Source organism: Zootoca vivipara, chromosome 4 (genome assembly GCF_965207765.1).
Source record: "Zootoca vivipara chromosome 4, rZooViv2.hap1.1, whole genome shotgun sequence".
Classification (NCBI taxonomy): Eukaryota; Metazoa; Chordata; class Lepidosauria; order Squamata; family Lacertidae; genus Zootoca; species Zootoca vivipara.
Genome location: NC_142587.1, coordinates 50,026,667 through 50,050,824, shown reverse-complemented (window position 1 = coordinate 50,050,824; position 24,158 = coordinate 50,026,667). Strand labels below are relative to the sequence as shown.

Sequence of the window (24,158 nt, the reverse complement as noted above, 5' to 3'; positions counted from 1 at the left end):
CCCTTGATTTGACAAGTTAGGTAAATGGCACAGAAACATTACCTTGGATCTTTTGTTTGGTGTGTATGCTTTAGCATTGCTAAATACTAATCTAATATCTTTGCAAAGTTCCATTGGAGTGTCATAGTTCCCAGCTTCTAATGTCTCCTTCACAGTACCAAAGTCCATCGGTGTGTCTATAATTTCCCGGTAGTCCTAAATAAAGACATCCAAATAACTCCACTATTTAAGATGTGGGGAATGGGGTGAAGTTTCTTATACACCGATATGTAAACCTGAAATCCATTTAAAACAAAACAAAAACAAAACAGGAACACTTTGTGCTAAATGATCCCAGTGACTCTAACATACATTTTCCTAGGGACTGAAAAGAAGCAATTATAATTGTCAAGTTTGGCCATGCATCTTGAACACAGATTTGGAAATTAATATTCCCTTTTTAAATATTTTAAGGATTATTATTATTTGCTTACGTTTTACATATCAACACAACAAAACATTATCTTTTGGAGGTTCTCAACACCCAGACTTCCCCCCACCCTCCTCCCCAGTTTCCCATCATTACCTCTTATCTTTTCTGAGTCTGTATATCTTTATCTTATTTATTCATCTCCCTTATTACAAATTTTACCCTAATTATATCACCAGTGCTATTCTAGGCTGTAAGGGGGACTCCCTACAGGGAGCCAGCCCCCATCATCCTAACGTCCACCTCATCAAGTACAGAGAGCACCAGTGGTTTTGAAGCAGCCAGAGGGTGAGGAAGAGACTCAGAGGGGGAGAGAAATCAGAGTGAGGGACAATGGGAAAGCTCGGAGGCAGAGGGATACAGGCAGACGCTTGGGGATACTGCAGAGCCAGGGAACCGACTGCTGAGGGAGGAAGCTGAAAGGGCATTGCTCCTTTCGGCGCCAGAAGTAAGGAGAGCACCGCAACACAGGTCAAGGGGGTGGCGTTTTGGGGTGCTGAGACTACTTTGCTGGCGTACAGACGTACGCCATTGCCAGATTCTGATTCGGGATGAGAGGTCATGTTTTAAGCTGTCTCTACACTGTAAATAAATAGCACAATAGACTTCTTTGAAGATAAACTGGACTCAGGCGGAGTTACTCTAGAGTAGCCACGACGACCCTCCGACATAGGCCTAAGACAAAAAGAATGAACTAATTTTGTAGAATATCTGAAGGAGCATTGTAAACATTAAAAAATATTAGCAGGCCTAGACAGGCCTGGAAATTAATATTCCCAATGGGTTGCATCACATTCAGTGTTGACCCCATAGATTTTAGTGGGTTCACTTTTGGGTATGATAAAGTTAAATCAGAGTCATTATGCTTTTTCCTGTATAAACCTGCCTGCCTAACATGATCTTCAACAGAGATCCTCTCATATGTCTCAACACACATCTTGTTTGGACCACAAAGAGGGCCTTACTATTGTCTGCACCCAAGCTATTAAGCTCCCTCCTAAAGTACTAAAAACTTCATTTTCAGTTTTAAATGAATTGTTTTAATGCTGTCTTGATGTAGTTAGTTTTTTTAAATTCTCTCTCAGTTCATTTTACTGGTTTTGCATGGTTTTGCTTTGTGTTATAATTGTTTTAATTTTATTGTTAATCACATTGATATATTGAAGAAAGCAGGATATATTTTAAATCAATAACCATCAAAAACTGACATTAATCAATGTCCATGAAATACTCAAGGCCTTCCAGTACTCTGAATAAATATGATAGATTGAGATTTCAAAGCCTGCTTATATGATGGACACAAATTCTATTTTACTTTATTGTCACTGTTAACATAAAGCCAAATGGTAGTCACTATTCCACCTGACTGATCTGTAGGTGTCCTGCCACTTTAACAGTTAGCACCCTGGAAATAATTATGGAACTCTTTGACATTGGAGTGTGTGGGTTCTCTCATCCTAAGCTACTCAAGAAAACTCTTACCCATTTCTTTTCATAGTAATAGGAAAAAACACTGGATGCTGGAAATGCAATATGAAATGAATGTCAATGAATAACTTACAGGATATTGATCCAGGTCAACAGGTTGTCTAAATGGCTCAGAATCTTCACACTGGAAAATTAGATTAACAAGTTCCATACATTGCTTCTTCCAAGTGTTTTCATCATAGCTGAGTCTCCTCTTCAAGCCCCGGCTCTTTAAAACAGAAATACAGTATTTCTAAATGTAGAATGGAAGAACTGGCTGCCAAACATTTAGGATAGACTGGGACACAGCATTTAGCATTCATCTGTATAATGCCTAGGAGTATCATGGAAAAATCCAGCTACTATCTCACAGATTGGGCAAAGGTTGTTGTCAAGGTAAACAGACTTACTCTTCTCGAAGATGCTCTAGGAACATAGGTCTCTTCATCATCCTACAAAACAGACCAGAAATGTTCATCAAGAGTGTTCGTTCAAATACTGATTCAGATTTTTGCTCCTGTGCTTTTCTATCCAAAACTACTCACCATCAGACTCTGGAGGTTTCCAGAATATAAACAAATCTTTACAAAACACCATCACGACCTAAGAGGGAACTCCCTCAAGGTATAAAGTATTTGTGGGGGAAACCTAAGGCAAGGCAAAGGAGGCAGAAACCCCAATGACGGCCCCATGACCACAGAATATTAAATGATGGGGGTGGGGGGCAGGACACAGCAAAGATATAAAAAAGGATCGAGAACCACATTGTTTAGATAGGACACTTTCAGGTTCATACTGACTTTTATGTCCCCAGATACAGAAGTGAGAACTGCCCATACAAAATTTTAATGTAGCTGGATTGGACATCAGCAGATCCACATACCCAGCCCTTCCCATCCCACAAAAATGCTATCCAACTATTGTGGGGAAGCAGTTGAATAGAAGTAACTGGAATGGAACTCTACACAGCAATATTTTCTTAGAAAGCTCCACTTGAGGATTTGGGGTCTTAAGTTGTCATTTAGAGAAAATGTGCCAGACACCATCCTGCTGTTCAATGAACTTACAAGTCTGAGCCTACTCTACTATTATTAATAGGGTGAAGGGAAAGGGCAGGGCTTAATAAAATAGCACTGAAGTGGGAGGAGCTAGCAATTATCTAGGCAGGATAAAAATAAGGTTTTATTACCAGATAATCAGGATCAATGCTGTCCCCATTGTTAGTTGCAATGCACAACTCAAAAATATCTGTACAATCTGGATTCCTGGAAAATAAAAATGTAATGTTACAATAGTTGTATCTTGTTCTGTTGCCTTCGCTTGTGGAAATTTCTTTAATGCCCTTAGAGGCACCTTGAATGAAAAACAGGGTGATTTTAGCAGATTTCCATTTCTGTGTTCAGTCCTCTGTACACACTCATGAATCTACTTCAGAGGGTTCAGGGACTCTTTGAAATAGTGTAGGAGGTGGCAATGGATCTACAAAAGAATGGAATGTTGCTCAGTTACTGTGAAAGGGCCTTTTCTGGTAGACAACACAGCAACCACTGCTGGGTTCATGTTGTTCTAGGAGTCCTCACAGAAAACCTCTGAATTATTTTAAATACTACTACTCCTTCCCTCTCACAGTCTTCTCAGTTTCTGTTCTGGCCAAGCTGCAAAGACCTTCTCAGTTAATATACCTCTAGAATTGAACCACAGCACCAGAAAAATAGGTACTGTTATTTGTCTTAAATTTGTGTTTCAGTCCTGTGCAGTACCAGTGAGCAAATTACTACAGGCTGCAGCATGGCTGTGTGATGTTGTCTGTCAGAAAAGGCCCCTTCATGGTGACCAACATTCCATTTTCATGGCAAACTAGCCACACAGCTGGGACCTACCAGAGGATAGAAAATGAAAAGGAAGAAAGATGCCATAAAGAGAAAAGGCAATGGAAAGAGACTGACAAAAAGAAGAATGAAGCAATTAGCGCACACAATAGAAAGAGAAGGAATGAGCCCAGCTGGCAGGAAAATGAAGCTGAGAAGATGGCAAGAGAGAAAAGAGGAACATTTAAGATAATCAAAGAAGTTTCCTGATTGGGCTGCTAAAGAAACTTGAATCCTGAAATGGCTGTGTGGCTAATTCGCCAGGAAAAGGGGAAAATTTGAAAAAAGCAAAGCAAAGAAAAATTGTTTCCCTTCCTCTTCTTGTTTACAGAAGCCTCCACTTGAGGCAAGAGCCTTCTGTGAATACTGTATCTATTCTGAACATTGACATGTAAACCATGGTCATAAGCAATGACCAGAAGTAAGACAATTCTGATTTCCTTTTAAACAACAAAAAACCAAAAATATTTCATCCTGAAATATTGCTTACCTAATGAATTCTAAGAGTTGATCTGTGATTTTCTGAGCAGATTTAGCAATAGTGCTGTTGGGCACATTGAAAGTCCGAGCATTGCTTTCAAGACATCTTACTTCCCAAATCAATGCAGAAAGCCTCCTATGTTTAATAGTAAACAAATTAGTTTTAATTAGGAGAAAAGTATCATGCAACAACTAGATCTGGAAATGTTCAATCACTAAAACTGGAAATGTTTAAGTGGAAAAAATATTGCTTTTCATTTATCATGGAGTTTTAACAAGCTTCTTGCTGAATCCAGACATACTCCATGTTCATGTCAGTAATATAATAGTTTCTTTAACAATGATCATTTCATGCAAAAGTGCACCAGTGCCATTCACACTTCACACTTTTAAACCTCTGAAAGTATTATTTCCCATTTCCATCACCACCCACCCTGCGCTTACTTTTATCACAGTTACATGAAAAATATTCTGTATCCACTATTTCTTGATAGTACAACTGTGACCCTTTCTTCACTCAAGCCACCAGAAAATCCCTCCCATATACAACTTTTTTCCTCACTGTGTTAGAAAGGAAAGATTCAGTCAGGCAGGCATCTGTATTTAGGTAACCTGCATCTTTCGCAATCACAGCTTTGCATGGGTGGGTAGGGAATGAATAAATGAATGAATGAATGAATGAAGGGGAAACCCACTCTCCATGTATCCCCTTTCCCCACCTATCCCACACAACTCTGTGATTGCAGGCTTACCTGTCTTTGGGAAGGCGGCACAATGGTTCTCGTAGGGTCCTAGAGCCCTTGCATCACTTTCCCAAGGCCAGGGAAGCCATCCACCTTGCAGAGAGCCCTTTTCTATGGCTTCCTAGCTTTACCTGTTTTTTTGCATGCACTTGGACCTCCGGAACCTAACCCTTGCATAAGAGGTGAACTACGTACGTTACGCTAAATTCTTAATATAGGTAACTAAAAGCTATTTAGAAATACTGAAAACTGTGGTATTGCAGCTAAACCCAAAGTCTGCCATATTTTAAGGGTAGTAAACATCCAATTCCTACTGAAGTTATAATGTTGCCTCATCTCAACTGTACCTCAGCAAAGGAGCATATCAAGGATTTCCAAAATATGCAATATTACATGTGGCTTAACTTTTCAGCAATTTTATAAGACAGATATACTATCATCCTTCTAGCGCAGTCTCAGACCAACCTGTAAAACCTGTTGACAAGTCTCATTCTGATAGTCCAAAGGTCTGTTGGATAAGCTATTACTGTACTGTACTTTGGATACCTATTCAGATCAACTGGGCCAGCAAATGCTGCTGAAATATCTGTAATAAAATGAATAAAGAAATAACAACAACAGTTGAAGCATCTAAATTAATGTATTTAATTTACATACATCACAGATTTACATACAGTCTCTCAGAAATTAAAAACAGATTAAGCAACCTTTTAGAAAACTTGTCAGACTGGAACACGGTCTGAGTATTTGCAATAGGAATCCAAAGTTTTTAATCCACTACACAAACATGATGGGGAAAAGGTACCAGATTTCTAGATACATACCTAGTGCCAAAAGCTGATCAATTCCACGGATAATCCGTTCACATTCTTCACTCTGGGATTTCCCCTGCCATTCTCCCTTTTGAGGTTTGTATAATAATTTTGCCATCTCTTCCGCAGTCACAGAAACACTAGCTCCCAGTTCCACAGGCTGATCAACTAGTTATTTTCCAGAAATACAGGAGACATTAGGCGAACAAAACAAAATGCAGTAAATTTATTAAATTACACTTCTTATATAAACTTTTAAAGTCAGAGGTAGCCAGGCACTTGACAATAACGTCAGTTTGATTTCTGTTCACTGAATATCCAGGTTCAGATCTATCAACATCAATTCTCTTAAAAGAGGTGTCCAAATTAAATCTGGACTTCTGTAAATACTTCAACAGGTCCTTTGTTTTAAGACTAGGTACAGTATAGAGGCAACAGCTAAAATGTAAGCTGCCCACTTCCTTAAAGGGCAAGGCAACACATCAGTGTCCAATTATCTGTTATTTAGTTCAGTAAAATAAAGTAATACCAGGGCTTGGTTTCTCCAAAACTCTAGCCCAGGCATGTCCAAAGTTTGTTTCGGGGGCCTAATCTGGTCCACTGATCGATTTAATCTAGCCCCCGTGGCAGTATATGTCCTGGGGTAAAATTATAAAAAAGCTCAACAACTTCAATCCTAAAAAAAGCTAAACAACTGTGGTTGGCCCTCACACATGTTCACTTCATCAAATCTGGCCCTCTTCGAAAAAAGTTTGGGCACCCCTGCTCTAGCCTACGTAAAATAAATCTGGCTATTGAAACAAAACCTGTTTACCTGCTAAATAATTGCAAAGCATAACTACTGGTGGAGCTCCATCTTGAGCAAATATGGGATGTGTTTGGACCCCATAGCCAATCTTTAGTTTAGACAGGAAATTTTCTTCCTTATAGATCAGGGGGATAAGCACACATGCTGACAAGGAGTGATGCTTCACAAAATCTACTAGCCAGATCTAATGCCAATATACCTGCAAGCACAGCAAACTCATGCACACATTTGTTTTCAGGCTCATCACTGCATAACTTTGTGGATTACCCTCTCTCAGGGACAAAAAGGCAGACACTTGTCTGGTGTGCCCATGAATCTCAATCACCGGTTTCTGAAAAACTAGCATTGCCCAACCCTCACATCTATCTTCCCCGAAAGGTAGTAGCAGAAGAACAAAAGCCCACAAACCCACAATTGTTTATTGACCTCCTAACCCATTTATTGTCTGTTTGTTCAACAAGAAAAAAATGACATCATCTGATTTTTGTATACCATTGTCTGGAATAGGTTCCATGTCCCATGGGCTAAGTCTTTCAGTTTCACCATTGTCCCATCTATTTAAAAAATAAGCAAAAATAAAATAAATTTTAAAGATACGTAAAGGTATTTTCAAACAGAAAATAATCCCCAATAATGATCAGACTTAATGTTATATTTTAAGGTAAAAGATTTTAGAAAACTTGCTCATTCATGGTGAATGAATTACAGAAAGGGAACAACAAAATATATTTAAAATTCCCTGTTTATATTGCTCCACACCCTCCCACTCTTTAAGTTCAGAGAGTCACAATCCTTTTCTCTTACATGCTCCGTACAAACATCAGTGCAGATGCACTGGTGGGAGCACTGGGTGAGCTCTGGGTGATATACCTGCACAGCCCCAACCTCCAAGTCCTTCTCCCTCTTAATAAGTGATAGTGACACCGCTGCTGTGAAGCTGGTGTTGTGGCCTGCCTCTGCATCTACATTCTTGCTTAATGCAAAAGCCAAAGAAGAAAAGGAAAAGGTAAACTTAAGAGTTTATTTTCCTCCTCCTCTTTAGGTTCATTATAAACACCAACATGCCTTTGAAAGATTACTAACAGCAGTTAAAGTATGAATGCTCTTTTGTTTTTAAGGCAGCTTTCAATATCAAACTCAAATAACCATGCTAAAAACACATACTTAACACTGTAACACTGAAAAGGGCTGTCAGGGTATTGTGGCTGATATGGCTCTTGGCTCAGAACTGTTCCAAACCACCAAGCATCATCAATAATTGAACGAAAGCGATCATCTGTAAGGAAGACATGAGATGCTATATAGTTCTTCCACATTAACTTTTAAAATAACTAGTCTAGGATTGCACATGCAACATCTGACTATTAAAATACTGTGTTTCATTCACAATACAAATGGTCAATCACAACACAATTAGACAGTCACATGATCCAACATGTTTAATCTGTAGACTATGGATGTTATCTATAACAGTTCTTGAATTCAAGCACTACTGCAAAGTTCAAAAAAATCACTGATTCTGTAACATTAAAATTCAATTCCTATCACTTATGAAGAAATAACTTACCATCACAACAACAAACCAGCCCATGATTCAGATAGCGAATCATTCTAAATTCTCTTTCATTTTTTCCTAGTTTCAATGCTTGATGGCACATGGGAGTATTAAAAAAATAGACTTACCAGGTTGCCAGTTCCTTTGTCGTGCTTCCTCATGGAACTGACTTAACACAAGGAAGTCAATAACATCTGGCATATCATGGTATCTAGGAGAAAAAATTAAAACTTAGTCTTCAAATGTGTTCAGACTGTCTGCATTATGCTTTTTTTAAAAAAAAAAGTGAAAAAATACATACATGAGGGAAAATGATTTGTCTAGAAGCTGTCCTGTAATGTGATCCATAAGGGTAAGCTTAAGGCAGCATAGTGTAGGAGGCCCAACTTCATAATGTATCCCAACAATTTTTACCAATTCTTGTTCCTAACAGATGGACAAATAATAAAGAATCCCATTAATAATAGTGCAATTATTCACAATATATGAAGTGTGAATAGAAAGAGTCCAGCAGTAATGGGCATAACACAAACTTAAGACAGTTCACAACCTTACCCCCCGAAGAAACAAACCCCAAGTTTAGATTTTTGATAGGTATATGTTACTAGATTTCCCACTGGGCAACTTATTTCTGAGCCAGAATTCAAAACTCAAATCATAGGAACCGAGTCATACCATCTAACTCAGTACTATCTACAAGGATTGGCAGTGGCTCTCTAGGATTCTCTCCCAGCCCTATGTGAAGATCTCAGGGACTGAAACTGACCTTCTGCATGAAAAGCAGGTGCTCCACTGAGCTATGACCCTTCTCCAATCCTAGAAGCAAAACATAATGTAACCTGTACTCATTTCCAGGTGCTTAAGCTTCCTAAGGGTTAATCCTTTGCTACATTGGCCATTTCAAAAGCACAGGCATAATTCTGTTTCTATAAATGAACAGATTAAGATAAATGTACTTCAGGGGAAAATGGAAGGCAGTATTGTTTTTAACACTTGATTGGGAGCCACCCAGAGGGGCTGGGGAAACTCAGCCAGATGGGCACAGTCTAAATAATAAATTATTATTATTATCATATTAAATCCAAATGTGCAGCAGGTGTTTTCCACTTATTTTACACCTTGCAGTAGAACGCCGCCATTTCCTTTCTGCTTGTGGTTCTTTGGATCCTAATCAAACTTTCCCTATATTGATTTTAAAATATACATTATCTCCTTCCTTGATCCATCTGGTTGCCCTTTTCCGGGCCTTTTCTAGCTCTACATTGTCTTTTTTTAAAGTGAGGTGACCAGAACTGTAAACAATATTCAACATGCGGTCACACCATAAATTTGTGTAACCGTGTTACCGAGTGGCCCTTTGCCAAAAGGGCTACCTATTTTAAGATGTATGGTGCAACCTATGCATGAGTACTCAAAAGTAAGTCTGACAGAGTTCAGTGGGGCTTACTTCTAGGTAAAGCAGATTAGAAATGCCTTCCCATTTTGCTGTGAAATTGGACTGACTCTGCCGAGGTTGGCCAAAGGACTTCAGGTTCCAGCTGAAGCTTCCTCAAGCAACAAGGTCTTCCTGAGCTATAAACTAAAAAGCCCCAAACATTCTAACCTTTACTAAGAAGGGAGATTCTCCAACCCTTTCATAATTTGGGCTGCCCTTTTTCTGAAACATTTCCGGCTCTACAACTCATGTTGTGCACTAGGCTCACCACTGCCTCATCCTTGCCTACTTTACTGGTTCCTTTAAGGGACCAATGAGAAGACTTGTAAAGTACTTTGTAGTATGCAAACACCCATGCTGAACCAGTCTTACCCTAAGAACCAGTTTTCTCCATGGTTCCTTCTGAGGATTCAGTTCACAAATATTGCTTTTCCTCACTGCTTCAATGTAGGCTTCGTGGCCTTGTCGAAAATATATTGCCTAACAAAAATGATTTTTTTTTTAATCAGTGAATGAAATCCAAAACTAATTTAACTGAGAAACATTTTCTCTATTTACTTGCAAGGCTAGCTACATTAACAGGGGGTTGGCTACCCCACTGGCTTTTTCACTCACAAATTCCCCCATGCCAAAATTGCATAGTCATCCAAGTTGAATGGAAAGAGGGAAAAGGAAACCAGCCACTCCTACACTCTCCTTCCATTCACAGCATAAAGCTGAGCACAAAGACCAATTACAGTATGATATGCTGCTATTCACATCAGCTGTACATGCAAACAAGCCACGTCGCTTCTGCCTCAAGGTCCAGAAACCCTTTAAGACAGAATGGGGAAAGCTGGCATGCTAGGACCCAATCCCAGCTTGCTTTCTGTTTTTTGCTTCTGTTTTTAGGTGGCTGCTCCTTCTTGTAGTTTTAAAAGCTAAAGAAACCTTACAAGAGAACACCACCACCACAGCATAGCTTGCTACTTGTGGATGATGGCTACTTTTCCAAGACATATGCTACTTTTACCAAATCAAGCTTAGATTCAGTGTAAATTCCCTTACCTCGTCACCCATTTGTGGAACAAAAGGAGACCTTCGGAGTCTGACATCTGTTATCCAATCAGGAGGCTGAACTTCCCAGGACTGCTGGGGTGCATCCACCTGTGCATAATTATAAAGGATTACCCAAATTATAACACAGTGTTATGACTGCTAATTTATTTAAAAGGTTTTTAATCTGTATTTCAAGGCAGTTTACAAATTTCTAAGTCACATGAAAATAAAACAAAACACAAACCCCCATGAGCAGCTAATGATTCTCCCCTCCCCCAAGTACGGCACAATTCAGCCAAACACAGCCTTGAATAAATGAGACTTCAGAGTTTTTACAGAGATGAGGTCATTTGCAAATCCCTGAAGAGGGAGTGCCAAAGGTGCAGGGCAAGCCCTAACCCAGGCATCCCCAAACTTTGGCCCTCCAGATGTTTTGGACTACAATTCCCATCATCCCTGACCACTGGTCCTGTTAGCTAGGGATCATGGGAGTTGTAGGCCAAAACATCTGGAGGGCCGTAGTTTGGGGATGCCTGCCCTAACCCTTCTATTCCATCTGTTTAACAGGTCTCAGAGGCAGACCAGAAAGCAGGGTCTCCTGATTTTAATACTTACGCAGGTTCTTACAGACGTAGGCGACACTTCAGATAATGTTGTCTCAAATCATTTAGAACAGACATGTCAAACCTGCGGCCCTCCAGAAGTTTTGGACTACAATTCCCATCTTCCCCAACCACTGGTCCTGCTAGCTAGGGATCATGGGAGTTGTAGGCCAAAACATCTGGAGGGTCGCAGGTTTGACATGCCTGATTTAGAACTTGGAAGACCAAAAGCTGCTTCTTGAATTGATCCCAGAAATGAACAGACAGCCAATTGATACAGAATAGGTCTTATATGATATCAAGGTCCAACTCCCACAAGTGCTCTGGCTGTATCATTCTGCACCAGGTAAATTTTCCAAACCAACTTGTTGCTGGACTTAACCCCAACAACCCTGACCATTTGCCAATCTGGCAAAGGCTGATGGGAAGACTCCAATAACATCTGGAGAGCCACAGGATCCTCATCCCTGCAGCAGTGTTACCTGGCTGTAACCAAAATTTATATCACTGTGGCTAAGGTCCACTTTAAATAGGGCTGCAATTACCTTTAAGCATGTTTCCTTGTTCAAGCTTAAGCCATGGTTTGGAATAGCATTACGAACCAACAAGGACATTACAATGTTTATGTCATGGATTGCAATGCTCCTGTGCTCATCTATTCATAAAAATACACTAATAATTTTTAGACTGTCTTCAAAGCATGGAAGAAATCTAAATCACATTAACTGATTGCGTGTATCTAAAAACTGACAAAAACCAAAATCACTACCTCCTCATGCTGTTTTGGTTTGTATTTTTTCCGTCTTTTTTTCTTTCTCTTTCGCGTAGACATTTTTCCTAGTGGTACTTCATCTTCAGAAGAACTACAGTATTTAATAGTTTTCCACCGAGAGCTTCTTACAGGAGGCTGAAGGTTAATCCCTGCATCAGCAATCCAATCAGAATACTCACTTGAAGAGTCACTGGGCGGGGGGAAGAGGGGGAAGGGAAACACACACAGCCAAGTTAGAGATCTCAGAACTGACTGCACTTGAACTAGTTTTAAAGTTTGTTGGATATTATTCAGAGCTGACTTAATTTCAACAGTAGTTCTGTAACTGGCACACTATAAAGTCACGTACATAGAATTTCAAACATTCAAACTACAATGAGGAACTATATAGTTCTGAAAGAGGTGGCAATTACCTATCTCCCCTCTTCTTGGCAGTACATCTCCTGGTGCACTGAACACAGTTTGCAGAGGAAATAGCCTCTCTCTCCCTTTTTCCACCAGAGTACACAGAAACATCCCAGTATAGAGGGTGTGTCATTGATATTACTGCAAGGTACTAATTAAAATCTAACAATCTGGGAGGTTTCTTAAGTTTGACTTTTCAACATCCCTTAATTTGCTGCTAAACACCAAACAGCATTATTTCCAAGATGAGGGCTACTACCAGGGCTCACAAACATCACAAACTGATACGTGAAACTGATTTTACCTGGAACTATCACTGTTGGTTCTACTGTCACTCTTCCACTCTTCCTCATGGGAAGACAAATTCATCCCATCACTTTCTTCTGCGTCCTAGATTAAAAATGGGAAAATATTTAGAGTTGTTCATTCTTTCTCTTTTATCACCACTAGGTTGAAGATTTACAAAACTACAACAAAAAAAAACAATACTTAAGAAAGAACTGATTACATAGTACAACACAATAAAATGCATCACTGAAATGTCAGCTTCCTATATTATCTGCACTGAAGGGGGCTCTGCTAATTGTATCTAATTGATACTAATTGTATCTACCCTGCCTTTGTTGGTAAATGTTAGGACTTTGAAAACAAACGGAAATCAGAATTTCTGTTAGTTCTAATTACTAACATGAAATCGGAGCAGTCACCTGTTCAATGAATCCTGAACCTCCATCTCCATCTTCACTAGAAGAATCAGATTGTTCAATTTTATTCCGTGCTTGATACAAAGCATATTTCCGTCTATAAAGCCTTCTCTTGGATTGTATCAGTGAATCTTCTGAGTCACTCTGAATTAGGACCATTAAAAAAGAGCCAAGTTAGAGGTGAAGTATGCACTACGAATTACTGGAAAGGAGATAAAAGGAACCTAATCTGTCAAATTCTAAATGAAAAACATTCAAGTAGTCACAGTATCATAGAGGAGGCTTTGTAGTGATCTAGTCTAGCCAGTTGCTCATGTAGGAAATCCAGAGCCGGGTAACCCCCTCCCCCAACAACAGAAGGCTGCCCAGCCTTTGCTTAAAGCCTCTAACATGGGAGAACCTACAAAGCCTTCTAGGCAACTGGTTCCACTGAACCAAGCTTCTACCAATACAGTGGTACCTCGGGTTACGAACACGATCCGTTCCGGGTCGCAGTTCGTAACCCGAACCGCCATTTTGTGCATGTGCGCGCTGCTTTTGCGCACGTGCGTGCGGTGAAAATACTTCCGGGTTTGCACAGTTCGTAACCCGAGGTGTTCATAACCCGAGGTACGACTGTACTCAACTTAAATTTACCCTGTAACAAGTCAATTTGATCTATCTCTTAGGTAGCAAAGAACAAGCAACCTATGCAACAGTCCTTCAGGTGTTTTGAGTGCTATCATCTCTTTTCTCTTTTACTGTACAGTGGTGCCTCGCTAGACGAAATTAATTCGTTGCACGGGTCAATTCGTGTAACGAATTTTTCGTCTAGCGAGTCCCGGTTTCCCATAGGAATGCATTGAAACTAAATCAATGTGTTCCTATGGGCTCCGGGGGACTGGCGGCGGGGAAGGCAGGCAGGCAGGTGCTTGCTCTCTTGCCTGCCTGCCTTCCCCACTGCCTGTCACACAAAAATAGGCGGGCGCTGCTTGCGGGGCTTGTCAAGCCCGGCAAACAGCGCCCGCCGATCTTCGGATCTGTGTTGTGTGACAGGCGGGGGGAAAGCGGAGATCGTTCTCCGCTTTCCCCCCACCCCCGCCTGTCACACAAAGATCGGCGGGCGCTGCTTGCGGGGCTTGTCAAGCCCCGGCAAACAGCGCCCGCCGATCTTCGGATCCGTGTTGTGTGACAAGAGGGGGTGGGGGGGGAAGCGGAGAACGATCTGTCGCACAGAGGGGATCGTAGGGCGCTTCTCAAGCCCCTACGATCCCCCCTCTGTGACAGGCGGGATGGGGGGGAAGCGGAGGGTCTTTCTTCCGCTTCCCCCCATCCCGCCTGTCGCACAGAGGGGATCGTAGGGCGCTTCTCAAGCCCCTACGATCCCCCCTCTGTGACAGGCAGGATGGGGGGGGAAGCGGAGGGTCTTTCTTCCGCTTCCCCCCATCCCGCCTGTCGCACAGAGGGGATCGTAGGGCGCTTCTCAAGCCCCTACGATCCCCCCTCTGTGACAGGCGGGATGGGGGGGAAGCGGAGGATCGGCGGGCGCTGCTTGGGGAAGGCAGGCGGGCAGGTGCCTGCTTCCCTGAGCCGAAGCACATAGGGGGACAGAGCCGAAGATCGGCAGCCGCTGTTTGCCGGGCTTGACAAGCCCCGCAAGCAGCGCCCGCCGATCTTTGTGTGACAGGCGGGGGTGGGGGGAAAGCGGAGAACAATCTCCGCTTTCCCCCCACCCCCGCCTGTCACACAACACGGATCCGAAGATCGGCGGGCGCTGTTTGCCGGGCTTGACAAGCAGCGCCCGCCAATCTTTGTGTGACAGGCATCTCTGAACGTCTCTGAAGTTGCCTTCCATGTTGGGGGAGGCAGGCGGGAGGCGGCGGTGTTCCCGTTTCGCTAGATGAATGCCCTGATTTTCTGATCGGAGGTTTTTATGGCCACTTTCGCAAGACGAAGCGGTGGCCATAGAAAACCTCGTCGTATAGCGAGGCAACCTCCGATCAGAAAATCCTTTCGTTAAGCGGAATTTTCGTCTAGCAGGGCATTCGTCTAGCGAGGCACCACTGTATCTACATTAGAACAGATGGAGCTGCCTTGGATAGAATCAGACCCATGGTCCATCTAGCTCAACACTGCCTACTCTGACTGGCAGCAGCTCTCCAGGGTTCCAGATATGGGTCCTTCCCAGTCCTAACTGGAGATGCCAGGAACTCTAACATTTATTCCTAGTTGCAATGTGAAGAAGTCATTTAAGAGCATAGAAGGGATTTGAGGAAATAATGTATACATTCACTGCTGCAACTCTGCCACTCAACAAGCTTTGCACACAGTTCTATTGCATTCAAATCTCTTCTCTGAGTAACAACCTGTGTACCCTCATGTTACTCATAAGACATTCTATATCTTACATTTCCTACCTTTTCTGATGAATGATATAACTTCCTTTTTTGTTCCATTGTATATATGCGTTTCTCTTCTTCTCCTTTTGCAACCCTATACTCCATTTGATTTCTGAAAAATGCATTTTAAATGCTTGTCAGACAAAGCAGAACCACATCAGTGAAAGGTAAAGTACTTACAGTATACAGTTCTGTTGCTTACTCTGGTTTGAAGGAAAGCTGGTGCATGTATACACCAGTTTCATGCTACCGTTATGTAAAAATGATAGGCTAGTGTTTCAATTAATGCTGGTCTTTGGCAACAGTGACTGGATGAGAAGCAGAACAAAAATAAAACTAAGTAGCATGTAGAACAGCAGTGTTATAGCTCCTGCCCAGAGGCTCTAATCTAGAGTTAATAGTATGAACATGAAAGGTTAAAAGAGAACTGGATTCTAAAGTTAGGGCAAGGGTAGTAACTGGTAGTAAACAGACCAGAAACGTATGTTTATGCTGATCAAATGATGTCTTCAGGAAATGATACTTTAAAACCAAGTGAAAAATATTTCTCAAATGCCTAATTTTTTAATTTTTAATTAAATGTATGAATACTTGTAACTTGCTTCCATAACAATCTTTAGTTCAGTAAGCCTGCACACCTAAATATACTGGGTGTCACGTCTGGAACAACTACTCTCCGTCTCCAAGCCTGGAGGTCTCTTTCTGTAGCAATCTGACTCCTTGGCGCATTCTGATGCATCTGGCGCACACCTTCAACTTGACCACTACGTCTCAGGCCAATATTAGGAGGGGACTGGATATCAGAGCTTGGCCTCCAGAAATCTAAAGGAAAGATATATTCATAAAATACATGCAGTAAAAACATTCCAGCAGCGAATAGCTTTGGCGTGTTGCATCTTCTATTGAATAATTGTAGATTTCAGACCAAGTACTCTTCTGGATGACCCAAGAGATTTATGTATTTATTTACTACAAAGTATCTACGCATTCTACCGTGTTTCTCCTAAAATAAGACACGTCTTATATTTATTTTTCCTCTAAAAAAATACATCGCAGCTTATTTTCGGGGGATGTCTTATTTTTTTATTACCGGTAAGCATGGTACAGCATTATTAAGTATGGTACGGGGCTTTCTTGCGCCGCCCGCTGAGCCTGCTGCTGGGTCCCAGGGCTTCACGCGGCACGGCTGAGGCTGCTGCCGGCTCTTGCCGGGTCCTGTGGCTTCGCGTGCCGCCCGCTGCCGGGTCCTGGGGCTTCGCGCGGTGCGGCTGAGGCTGCTGCTGCTGGCTCCTGCCGGGTCCTGGGGCTTTGTGCGACGCCCGCTGCCGGGTCCCTGGGCTTCACACGGTGCGGCGCGGCGCGGCTGGGACTTTGCCCCGGCACCTGAGGGTGTGCGCTCTCTTCAGCAGCAGCTCTGAGCTGCTGGGAGTCCCCTGCCTGCGCGGCCACCCCGCCAGTGCTCGAGAAGCCATGAGCGCTCAGGAAGCTGTGCCTGCTTTTCGCTTGAAGTCCGCCCCTACATCGCCTGGGCGGGCACTTCCCCGCCGATCAGCTGGAGAGCGGCGGTGTGTGCGGCTTCAGCAACGAAGCTGCCTTTTCTCCGACCTCCTAGGGGGGCTTTCTGCGGAGCTTCTTCTCGGTTGGAGACGCCTGGGGGCTAACTCCAGCAACGGCTGCGTTGGAGCGCTCGCGCTCCCCCTTTCATTTGAGGCTCCTTTGTGGCGTCAGACGGCATCGGGGCCAGAAGGATCAGCCGCCGCTTACTTGTTTTTTGCGCGCGTGCCCGATTCTTCCGCAGGGGAGTTCCCGGGTCTCCTGCTACGGCCTCACAGCAGGGTTGAGGCGGCTATTTCCTGCCCAGGAGGGTCCCGCGAACGTCAGGGTCGGGTAGGTACCGGTACCCCCAACACGTCTTATTTTTGGGGGATGTCTCTCTTTTTTTGCCTTTAAAAGATCATGCCATGGCTTATTTTAGAGGCACGTCTTATTTTAGGAGAAACACGGTAGCTGGACATTAGTAACTTCCAAAGGTGGAGAAAACAGTAACGATAGGCATCAAGTCATGTTTCAAAGGGGAGGAAGTTATATAATAGGGATGACACTATGGAGACAGCCATATTTCTCATTTTTTGAGAGACAAGATAGTGTCCCAAATTGGCTTTTTGACCTGTAATGTGATACATCAGTATGTTTTTGACCTGTAATTTGATACATCAGTATGTTTTATGTCAGAGATACTAGTAAGCAGCAAAAGTTTATAATTTCCCTCTAATCTTCAAAGCAAGCACTGACCTCTTCTAGCTATTTCATCTCCATTTTGTGGCCCAGGTGGAAGCATGTCTTGATCTGAACCAATTCTTTGGTCTTGCTGTTGCTGTAAATGTCTAATCATGCCATCAAGTATGCTAGGTTCCAAAGCCAGTTCCTCCTGGTCAGTAGTTTGTTGACCTATTACTTGCTCCACGACCTCTCCATCACCTTACAAAATTTAAATGAAAAGCACACACATTTAGCAATTTCAGAATTAATAACAACTGTCAGAATATTGACCCCATTCTGACCAATCTCTTAAAATATCCTCTACATTTTATGTTGTTTGTTTTTTGCCTGCTCTCTCAGTCATCCTGAAACAGTCAATACTCTGCTGAATAAATAGGAAATGGAGGCCTTTAGCAGCCATGGCTAGGATCCAGAGATGCGAAAAGCCCTCAAATTCCTCCTTGAGGCTCTTGCTTAGAAGGTGCCTTCCAGACTCTCCAAGCTGCTTTTTACATTCCAGAGTTCAAAAACAGTTTAGAACTTATGTGCACTAGTTTAAAAAGAAAGCCAGGAGAAAGTATCCTTGGCCATACCTAACCCTTTTTCTTACAATTTTGGAGAGCATCTAAATTGGTGCCTACTTCAGAACTTGCAAAACTATCTCAAGAGTGATATGGGTTTTCCAGAGTTTTGAACTGGAATTTCTTGAGTTTGCTAGAGCAGGCTTCCTCAAGCTCGGCCCTCCAGATGTTTTTGGTCTACAACTCCCATGATCCCTAGCTAGCAGGACCAGTGGTCAGGGATGATGGGAATTGTAGTCTCAAAATATCTGGAGGGCCGAATTTGAGGAAGCCTGCCCTAGAGAGTGATCCAATTAGCATATTAATGTTACTTGTATTTAGTCAATGAATATAAACTGTCCACTGTCTAATATTTATTTTCAATTAGCATGCATTTGCTGCTACTAATGAATTTAGGAAATGGAAAAATTTCTGCAGCAAAATAGCGCACTAGAAAATTTTATATCTTGGTTGATTTTCTACCCTAGATCTCAAGTAAATGATTAAGAAATATTGTCTTAGATATCAACAAATAATGTTGCCTGTCTTTAAGACCTGATTCCTTTTCAATACAATTTCTACAAGCACTGAGTATTAAGAAACAATATTGTTAACCGATCAAGTTGCACAATACAAAAAAAAAATCCAAAAGGTTTGTTGAAGACATAACTAACATAGCATACCCTAAACATAACACCATAGCTACTTAAGACTACAGTATGGATTGTATTGTGTTTTCATGAGATCAAAGTTAGAGGTGGAAGACTGCCATTCATACTTGTTGCTACATATCCCAGCTGAGGTAACAGATGCTCATCTGCACAATTCTCTCTTCCTGGTACCAACCGCTGGTATTTTGGTGGGTGAGGGTTTCCATCCACATCTACCAAGAATGGTGGGGGCATGAGGTGAGGAGCCTGTTGAGTCTGCTCATCTAGGACATAATTGTTAGAATCTCGAATCAGTGGTCGGTAGTCAGTGTGGAAGAACATCTGATCAGGAATCTAGAAAGAAATGAAACTTAAATATAATCAACTTTGCAGGGAGGAAAACGACATTAAATACTATAGTAAACTGAGTAGGCCAAAAGGATGAAGGGTGAGGCAGGCCTCTAGCTGGTGCCAGAATGCTGTTATTAGTTTTATGAGGAACAGCCAACATGTTTCAAACACACTGGACTTCCTCAGAAGCAGAGGGTCTTCATAGTTCTTATTTTCAATGAGCTAAACAGTTCACTCAGTGTGTTTCCCAAACCAATGTTTCTAACACCTAGTAGGGGTCCACCTCTTCCTCCATTCTGTCAAAATGATCTTTATTTTTATTTTTTTAGCATGCCCTTGTCTTAACCCCTCTGATTAAATTTTATTCTAACAGATTTATCAAATGAAGCTTTAGTTGACTAAGGCTTGGTTCAAACATAACTCGGCAGCTTTAACACACTGCGGTTTGTTGAAGCATAAATAAGTAATGAGATTGGGCAATTCCTCATCCCCTTCAATCTGGTTCATACGCTCAGATTAAAAGCAGATTTCAATTAGGAGCCACAGTTTCTAAAGATAACCAAACAAATGACTTGTGATTTAATCAATGGCTGTAAAGCAGGATTGGAAACTAGACTTGTAAGCAGCACTCAAATGCCACTTCCTGTTTTGGACGGAACAGGAAACTGATTTAACAAATCAGAGGCATCTCTCAAGCAAGGTTTGCAAGAACAGAAGAAAGCACTGTCCTAACAATCCAGGTTCCACTGGAACTGGGACTAAAGTCTGATTGTCTATATACTATACAGTACACATGAATCAGAAAACAAGCTCAGAAGAAATAAAAGCTGAATATGAGATACATTTATTAACACCACTAATTTTTCTGACAATGATAACTGAGAAAGACTGAAAAAATACCTTTTCATATGGTTTGCTACAACCAAAGCCAAATATCAATAGATGTCCATGAGAATCTGTACAAGCAAAGTGTTGTCCATCTGCTGAAAACTTGCAGTCAAAGACAGCACCATGTCCTTGTCCTTCAATCTAAATAACAACACAGAATTTACAAGTATTTTGCTATTTTTAAAACAGTCAATTGACAAATGTTCCATTAGAGGAAATGTCTCCTTCCTATACAACAAGCAACACTTGCCACTTACTACAGTGCACTATGTTGGTCTATATGAAGATCTTAATTTTATAACTTGGCACACAGCAAAGAAATACTGCAAACAGAACACCAATTTTAGAACTAGAAGGAACTGTAATATTCAAGAGACTTCTGATAGTGAATAACAAAAGGCCAGGGTTTAAATAAATGCTGTACAAGGCCTGTTTAATTCTACTGCTTTACGGGAGACAATAAGTTATGTAGTTCTTTATCACAGTTGTTCAAACAAGTGGATAAATACGGAACATAATGGGGAAATGAACACAAATTGCTGAAGAGAAATAATACTTACTAAATTAAAATAATGTTTTATCTGAATGCCTTTCATTATATCCCAGATAAAGATGTTCCCATCATGGCCCGCAGACAACATTATCCTGGAATCAAATGGGTGGTGTTCCAAAACAAACACTTCATCCACATGTCCCTTTTGAATAGGAGTAGATAAGAGATGTTACTTTTGAAATTAGCTGGAATTCTTATTTTAAAAGACTGAATGTAGAATACAATATTTGAACTATTTTTATATAAAATGCCACATTCTGAATCAGTGCTTACTGTGAGATCATGAAGTAGCTGCCCAGTATAAGAATTCCACACTTTCAGCAGATGATTGTTCACAGCAGTAACCACCAACGTATCATTTTTACTCCAAGCTATCATGGTCACTTTTGGCTTCAAAAATCTGTCCTCTTCTGAACACAAATCACTATTTCAAATAAATTAAACCATTTCAATACATTAAAACTTTTTTAAAAAAAATGTTTAAAATTCTAACAAAATCAAGATAGAAGTTTAACTAATCTGCTTGCCAAATAAAAATTAAACATTAAAGTAAATTAAATTAAAGTATTGATCTAGAGATTTAACAAACAATTCAAGTGAAAATTTAAATTTGAGCTTGTGGAAATGCAAGTGTCAGATTATATTGGAAATCTCTTTACAGAAAAGATCAAAACAAAATGAAAATGACAGGCACTCCTTGCTCTGGAAAGTGAATGAAGCAGTAACAGCTCTTTCAAGTTTGTGTCAGATTAGCACAGAAAATGAGAAAAATACGGTAAGCAAGCAGAAGCTGGGTGCTTCTTTCCTTTTCTTTGATAGGTGTTCCTACTTCATACTAGCAGTTCCTTGCAAGATATACCACTTTACCACTAGAGCAGCTAAGCATGCTCATTACTGTTTTCCAACAAAAACAAGCTTTACACTCCCACCCTACTTAGCAGCTTTCATTTGACTAAACAAGGTAACCATATATTACAATAATATAGTTCATTTGATAGTCACTTAATGTAAATACCCCATATTAATGAAATACACTACACATACCCAGATAGCTTGTCAGCCATGTCCAACAAAACACTCTTCCACTCAGCTTGTTGGAAGCGCCATATTCGGGCTGTTCCATCTCTGCTGCCACTTATGAACCTTGGCATAAGTTTAAAAGATACTATGTGACATATAAAAGATAAGCATAGTGTTCAGATTTAAGAGGCACCTTTCAGAAGTTTTAAATATGCATGCTGCATATACAAAAATGGTATGACTGGAGAACACTATTCTCCAAAGGCTGCCTCCAACCAGTTCAAACACATTTCTCAAGGACATAGGAGAGAGTCAGCTTTGCAATCAGAAAATTCGGAAGTGAATCTAACTCCCCACAACACTCCGAAGTAAAGGAGTGCTGTATCACAACAAAATGTATTCAACTCCCTCCTAACACCTAATCAATGGACTATCTTTTTCTGCGCTTTGTTTTGGTAAATAATTAAAAAAATGAGGTGCCTGTAGATAAGAGTGTTGTAGGTACCAGCCCCAAACAGGTGCCATGAGCAGTAAAAAAAAAAAGTGGAAGTCTTCTGTACTAGAGGGCACAATCACAAAAATCCCACTGGTCTTTCTAATCAAATGATGTTTCCTCATCCACCACTTTATGATCTCTCTCTCTCTCTCTCTCTCTCTCTCTCTCTCTCTCTCTCTCTCTCTCTCTCTCTCTCTCTCTCTCGCAAAAGAAAATTCCTGAATGGGGCCTATACATGGGTGTCGTCAGAGAAGAGCATCAAGTTGATATGTTCTTGCACTGAGGGAAGTGATGGTGATTGCTGGCAAAAACACTAAAGAAGGGTGCAAAACAGCCTGGTAATGAGTGTTGCTGGGGTAAGAGTATGACCTGAAGAGAGTTGCAAGGGTGAGAGGCCTGGCGGGATGCATTCACTTCCCATGTCCAAGGCTACTCACCCCTGTACTAAATAAAGGTCAAACAGTGCATCTCTAAACTTTTTAGAACTGCATATCCAGCGCTTTCCTACACCAATCTAGTATATGTGATCAAAAGACTTCATGCACATGCTATTTCCTGAACCAGGGCAGGAAAACTGTCGCCCTCCAGATCTTGCTGGGCTACATCTCCCATCAGCACCATCCTCACAGCACAATGGTCTGGGATGATGGGAACTAGAGCTCTACATCTGGAGAGTTACAGGCTCCCTACCCCTATCTTACACTAGGGGTGAATGACATTGAAGTCATGCTCCTCTACTCCCTTCCAAAATTGCTAACTTTGACTAGTAGGAAAACGAATAAAAAGGGGGGAAACATTTCATGAAATTTATCAGGCATTTTTAGCAATTAACCAGAACATTATTACCGGTAAATCAATTATGCTGTCTTGAAGCTACCAAAAGCCTTGAAATAGAACATTCCTCAAGATTTATAATGTAAAAATCAGACCATGCTGTGAAGGAAAAAAATGAACCTTCAGTGTGAAGAAACAGGAGTTTAGCAACATCCAGTTAAGCATAAGGCAATTTCTTATGTCTAGTCTATATGTAAGTGTGCATTGTAACTAAGATGGGAAACCTGTACACTCCTGACCACTGGCCATGCTAGATGGGCTGGTGAGAGTTCAATTCCAATGTGAATTCTGTTCCATACTAAACTGTTTTTCTGTTTTACAGTATTGCTAGATTTTCTTAGGACTCTCCAGTTTACTGGTTTTTCCACTCAGCATCTCTCAGTGTAACATACCTGTCATCATTATTAGAAAACTGGATGCTGTCAACTTTGTCCTACAAGAGAGAAAGATGTTACAATAGAATGCAAACAATGCCCATTAAATCACTTCACTCCTGTTTTGTGATTAAAGAAATATTAATTATAAAGATGAAGGACCGTAACTCTACAGTGTTTTGAATTCACCCCCAAAGGCACACTCCTCCATTGTCTCCCAGGACAAACGGATGTCAACAATCGGGACTGTCCACGTATAGGAAAGAATTGGTTATTCTCCTCTTGAATTTTGAGTAGGGCCAAGAATTTAAGAGCCCTGTTATATTAGTCCAAAGATCCATTAATTGACCCTAGGATCCAGTTTCCCAAAGTGGTCAGCCAGATTTGTCTGGAAACCCACAATCTAGGCACGAGAGCAATTACCTTCTTCTGCTCTTGTGCCCCAGTGAACTACACAATGGTAACCTTGCATTAACTGGATTACTGTAATGCTTTCTACATGGGACGGCCTTTGAAAACGACACAAAAGCTGCAGTTGCTACAGAATATGGGGGCCAGGCTGCTAAGTGGGAAGACATACTAGAGGCCTTACAACACCCGTTTTAAAATACAGTGGTGCCTCGCTAGACGAAATTAA

The 24,158-nt window shown here is 41.3% G+C and overlaps 1 protein-coding gene across 2 annotated transcripts in view; it reads right to left on the bottom strand.

Annotated features, from left to right (window-relative positions):
* BRWD1 (bromodomain and WD repeat domain containing 1) overlaps positions 1-24,158 on the bottom strand; it is a 52,273-nt gene that overhangs the window by 13,412 nt on the left and 14,703 nt on the right. Inside the window, exons 12-36 of one of the 2 annotated variants that reach the window (XM_035114784.3) lie at positions 23,540-23,580; positions 21,842-21,940; positions 21,071-21,221; positions 20,805-20,939; positions 20,257-20,385; positions 19,134-19,359; positions 17,829-18,014; positions 16,175-16,358; positions 15,555-15,648; positions 13,162-13,302; positions 12,759-12,844; positions 12,047-12,239; positions 10,685-10,783; positions 10,010-10,117; positions 8,504-8,628; positions 8,331-8,413; positions 7,812-7,923; positions 7,140-7,201; positions 5,852-6,007; positions 5,493-5,613; positions 4,295-4,420; positions 3,126-3,201; positions 2,347-2,388; positions 2,031-2,165; positions 43-195 (exon numbers count right to left, since the gene is read on the bottom strand). In XM_035114784.3, the coding sequence (XP_034970675.2) occupies positions 43-195; positions 2,031-2,165; positions 2,347-2,388; positions 3,126-3,201; positions 4,295-4,420; positions 5,493-5,613; positions 5,852-6,007; positions 7,140-7,201; positions 7,812-7,923; positions 8,331-8,413; positions 8,504-8,628; positions 10,010-10,117; positions 10,685-10,783; positions 12,047-12,239; positions 12,759-12,844; positions 13,162-13,302; positions 15,555-15,648; positions 16,175-16,358; positions 17,829-18,014; positions 19,134-19,359; positions 20,257-20,385; positions 20,805-20,939; positions 21,071-21,221; positions 21,842-21,940; positions 23,540-23,580 (3,063 nt within the window). Of the gene's footprint in view, positions 1-42; positions 196-2,030; positions 2,166-2,346; positions 2,389-3,125; positions 3,202-4,294; positions 4,421-5,492; positions 5,614-5,851; positions 6,008-7,139; positions 7,202-7,811; positions 7,924-8,330; positions 8,414-8,503; positions 8,629-10,009; positions 10,118-10,684; positions 10,784-12,046; positions 12,240-12,758; positions 12,845-13,161; positions 13,303-15,554; positions 15,649-16,174; positions 16,359-17,828; positions 18,015-19,133; positions 19,360-20,256; positions 20,386-20,804; positions 20,940-21,070; positions 21,222-21,841; positions 21,963-23,539; positions 23,581-24,158 lie in introns of both variants that reach the window. The other variant, XM_035114785.2, reaches the window with a different exon arrangement.